The 4,408-nt window shown below is 37.8% G+C and overlaps 1 protein-coding gene across 1 annotated transcript in view; it reads left to right on the top strand.

Moving 5' to 3' along the window:
• LOC105624626 overlaps nucleotides 1-4,147 on the top strand; it is a 13,332-nt gene extending 9,185 nt beyond the window's left edge. Inside the window, exons 2-7 of the mRNA XM_012205983.1 lie at nucleotides 719-800; nucleotides 909-1,567; nucleotides 1,657-2,192; nucleotides 2,367-2,897; nucleotides 3,220-3,422; nucleotides 3,753-4,147. Coding sequence (XP_012061373.1) covers nucleotides 719-800; nucleotides 909-1,567; nucleotides 1,657-2,192; nucleotides 2,367-2,897; nucleotides 3,220-3,422; nucleotides 3,753-4,147 — 2,406 coding nt within the window. The remainder of the gene's footprint in view (nucleotides 1-718; nucleotides 801-908; nucleotides 1,568-1,656; nucleotides 2,193-2,366; nucleotides 2,898-3,219; nucleotides 3,423-3,752) is intronic.
• Nucleotides 4,148-4,408: the final 261 nt, after the last annotated feature.

Here is a 4,408-nt window from a genome sequence, read left to right as displayed (position 1 = left end):
GAGAGAGAGAGAGAGCAAAAAAGAAATCGACAGAGAATTTACATGCTCCAGTTTAGATTATCAAGCGTTTCGTCGACGCGAGCACTTTCTTCCTACGCCACGGCTGATTATCTTCTTTGCCTCGTAGCGTAGCGTTGAAAACATGTCTTGATCCTGAGAGAATAATTACGTGACGAGAAACACGAGTCCGATATTCCGACCCGACAGCGTGATAGGTACCTCTTGTAAAAGAGATTATAACGACTATTAATCTCCGCCCCGCACACGTTCATCGAAATTACCTTGCTAGACGCTGCTTAAAATATACAGTTATTGTTTGAGACAATACAACATAACATAGAAATTGCTTTGATAGAGTATCATATTTTTATGTACAATTTCATGCATTTTTATATTTTAATAAATATAACTCTGTTTGCGTATTAAGTAATGAAATAATAGTACAATGTGGCACAACGTAATTATTAAAACAAAATAAAATGAATATATACGTGTTGTATATAATATAAAATTGTGTAATAAAATTGTATACAATTTTATATATATATATATATATATATATATATACTAGCATTTAATCCTAAACATTTATATAACAGTATTATTTGAATTGAATAATGAAATATAATTATTTTATGAAAATTTTGAATTTTAAAATATTTGACAACTGTATAAATTGAATTGTATATATTGAAAATTGCGTGTTTGCTTGTTTCAGGCACATGTGGTCTCAGCTTTTGAGCAATCATTGTCCAATATGACTCAGAGATTGCAGCAACTCACAGCTACAGCCGAAAAAAGGTAAAAACACTATAAATATTAATTATTTATCATTCACACGTTCGATACTCGATGCAGATGTACAATATGTTTTTGTTACAAAAAATTTTTTTTATCGGCGATTCTTCAGGATTCTGAGCTTCAGGAACTGCGAGAAACGATCGAGAGACTGCGCAAGCAGAGTGCCGAAGCTGGATTGAACAACGGTCCAACTGCGAACAGTGGTCGACGTCATACTTTAGGTGACTCTGAATCCGGTACCACCGGCTGCACCGGCAATAGTAGTAGTAGCAATAATCATCAGGGTGCATCAATGGCAAGACAACTATCCGCCGATAGCGTGACGTCTCTGAATTCGTTAAGCAGCGCCTGCTCGGCCAGCAGCAATCATCACAAAAAGAAGGGCTGGCTACGCAGCTCCTTCTCCAAGGCTTTCTCGAGGTCGCGCAAAAACCGGCATGGTTCGGTTTCTGACGCGGAGGACTGCAAGGAGAGCCCTGGCGGTGATCTGAGCGCTCCCAACAGTCCTAGACTGCCAACCGCATCCAAACATGAGTCTTCGAGAGCACAAACCGTGAGAAGCAACGGTCAGAAATCTCCCGATCATGAGAATCCTTTGTCTGGAAGCAAGAGCAGCTCGGCATTGTACAAGAAAGAGGATGAAGATGTGGATGAATTGAAGAAACAATTGAGGGAGAAAGATTTAGTGCTTACAGATATCAGATTGGAAGCATTATCTTCGGCTCATCAGCTGGAGTCTTTAAAGGACACGGTCATCAAGATGAGGGTGAGTTTTTATTTAAAAAAGAAATTCATACATTTTTACATCTCTGAAAAAATGATTTATTTATATGAATTTATCATTTTCCTTTACAGTACGAGATGTTAAACTTGAAGCAGAACAATGAGCGACTCCAACGACTAGTGACTTCAAAGTCGCTCACTTCCTCGCAGTCCTCTCTACCCAGTGACCCAGATCGACGTTTCAGCATGACTGAGGTGGCATCGAGTGTCGCAGCATTGTCGAACGGCGACGTCAGTTCCACGGCCGATCAACTGGAAGATCTTAACGTCCCGGTGGAACACTCCGTCGTGTCATCGAGCGCAACAACTGCAGAACCAGTTCTTGAGCAAGACACTGATGGCAAGAGAATCAATGTGGCCGTTTATCTCGGCAGTGAGCGAAATTTTAACTATAATTTGATTACCGGAAGCTGCGCCGACGGCACCATAGGCGAACCACCACATTGCGTAATTGCCAATGTGTGCATCAGCAATAAAACCAGCTGGGACGCGCTGGATTCTATGGTGAGACGTTGTTTCAAGGAGTACGTTTCTCGAGTGGATCCTGTGACGAATCTAGGTCTTGGCGTCGAATGTGTCGCCGCGTATCATCTCGGCGAAGCTTCCAGGTGCGTGTTTAATTAAAAAATACTAAAATAATATAAATTCAAAGGTATCTCTACTTATTTATACAACTTTATATATGCAATACATTTTAAATTCTATAGGTGCGCTTCTTATTAAGATTTGTCTATTTTTTATTGCCATCTAAAATAATTAAAATTTTGCTCTCTACTTTACAGATGCACTACCGATTCTCAGCATCCTGAGTTATTACCCTGCGGCTATCTAGTCGGCCACGTGAAAACTATTTATCTAGTGCTGTCAGGCTATTCCTGGCTGGCGGTGGATACCTTGATACCGCGTTCTATCGTTCAGCGACTGATCTCTCTTTTGACGGAACATCGTAGAGTGATTTTGTGCGGTCCAAGTGGTACAGGGAAGAGTTACTTAGCTGGAAAATTGGCGCATGCTCTAGTAGATACTGACAATGACACGAAGGATGCTGCTGCTGTTGCGACTTTCAATGTCGATCATAAGTCCAGCAAGGAATTGCGCCAGTATCTCGCGCACATCGCTGAAAGATGCGATTCGAACGCCGCTGATGAATTACCTAGAGTGATTATTTTGGAAAATCTTCAACACGCAGCATCTCTGGGCGAACTCTTCAGCGGACTCTTAGGAACTAGACATTCATCATGTCCTGCTATCATCGGTACCATGAGTCAGACCACTTGCAGTACCACCAACTTGCAGTTGCATCATAATTTCAGGTACTTTCATTTTTTTGTGAACACATTTAATCTATAATTTTAATGCAATGTACTTACATATAATGTAAAATTATTTTAGAAATTTTTTAATGTAATTAAAAAATCTTGAAGAAAAATTGTCAATAAAAAATAAATATTAAAAATTAATTTTAGAATTAAAATTTTAAATATATTACAATATAACTTGTTATATATTATATCTTACAAAGTAAGATTATATATGTAATATATATTTAGTCTTTTTAATTATTAACGATAGAAGGAGATGAAAGATCGATCTCTCGATCTTAATGAATTAGATTTTAATTATGTAATTAAACAGGTGGGTATTATGTGCAAATCATATGGAGCCGGTCAAGGGATTTCTAGGACGTTATTTGAGAAGGAAATTACTGGAGCACGAATTACGCGAATGCGCTGGGACAAGGAACGCGGAGATGGCGGCAGTAGTCGAGTGGCTGCCGCGTGTATGGCTGCATCTTAACAAGTTCCTAGAAACCCATAGCAGCTCTGACGTCACCATCGGTAACTAGAAATATTTAAAATATGTTTTCACATTTCAGAAGAATTCTGCAGAAGAATTTCTGCGAGTCCATAAATCTAATTTTAAATAAGAACCACTAACCAAAATTCTCACCAATTTTGCTATTTTTTCTACTTGTATCAATGCAAAATAATAGAATCAATGATTTTCAATTGCAAAATTTAAAGGATACTTATGAACCTGTGATAAAATTATATTGTTTCGCTATTAATTTTCCTGTCATTTTTTTATATATAATTATAAATATATAATTATAAATAAATAATAATAATATTAATAATTTAATATTAATAATATTAATAATTAATCAGGACCGCGGCTGTTTTTATCATGTCCAATGGAAGTGGCTGGATCTCAAGTGTGGTTTACCGATCTGTGGAACTATTCGGTAATACCTTATTTAGTGGAAGCAGTCAGGGAAGGATTGACGCTATACGGAAGGCGCGTAAGCGGGAACGGAAATGGCGAATCGACATGGGAAGATCCGGCGCAATTCATCACATCGAGCTATCCATGGCTTTCGACGCATGCCGTGCACGGCGGCAGCGATGCTCTTCTACGTCTGAGACCTGAAGACGTGGGATACGATGTCGTCTCTAGCGGGCACACTTCCGGTGTAGGCGCCTCCAGCGTGAAGAGCCTTGGAAGTACTCATAGTGATACCGAAGGAGATCCTCTGGTTAGTATTGAGATTCAGAAATTTTAAAACATACATTACATATTTACAATTAATATGTAAATTTCATCTTCTTTCTTTTTGTTATAATTGCTATATTTATTTAGAAAAATATAATTTCCTATGATGCAAAAAAAATATATAATTTATTTATTTAAAAATTATTATTATATTCAACAGTTTATTTAGCTGAATTTTTTAAATGATGAATATCGCGTTCTGCGCAATATATGTGTGTGTGTGTGTGTGTGTGTGTGTGTGTGTCGCGCAAATAAACTGTTGAATATAATA

The sequence above is a fragment of the Atta cephalotes genome (genome assembly GCF_000143395.1).
Source record: "Atta cephalotes unplaced genomic scaffold scaffold00083, whole genome shotgun sequence".
Lineage (NCBI taxonomy): Eukaryota > Metazoa > Arthropoda > Insecta > Hymenoptera > Formicidae > Atta > Atta cephalotes.
Note: the sequence above shows the minus strand (reverse complement) of the source record. Positions and strands in the feature narration are given on the sequence as shown.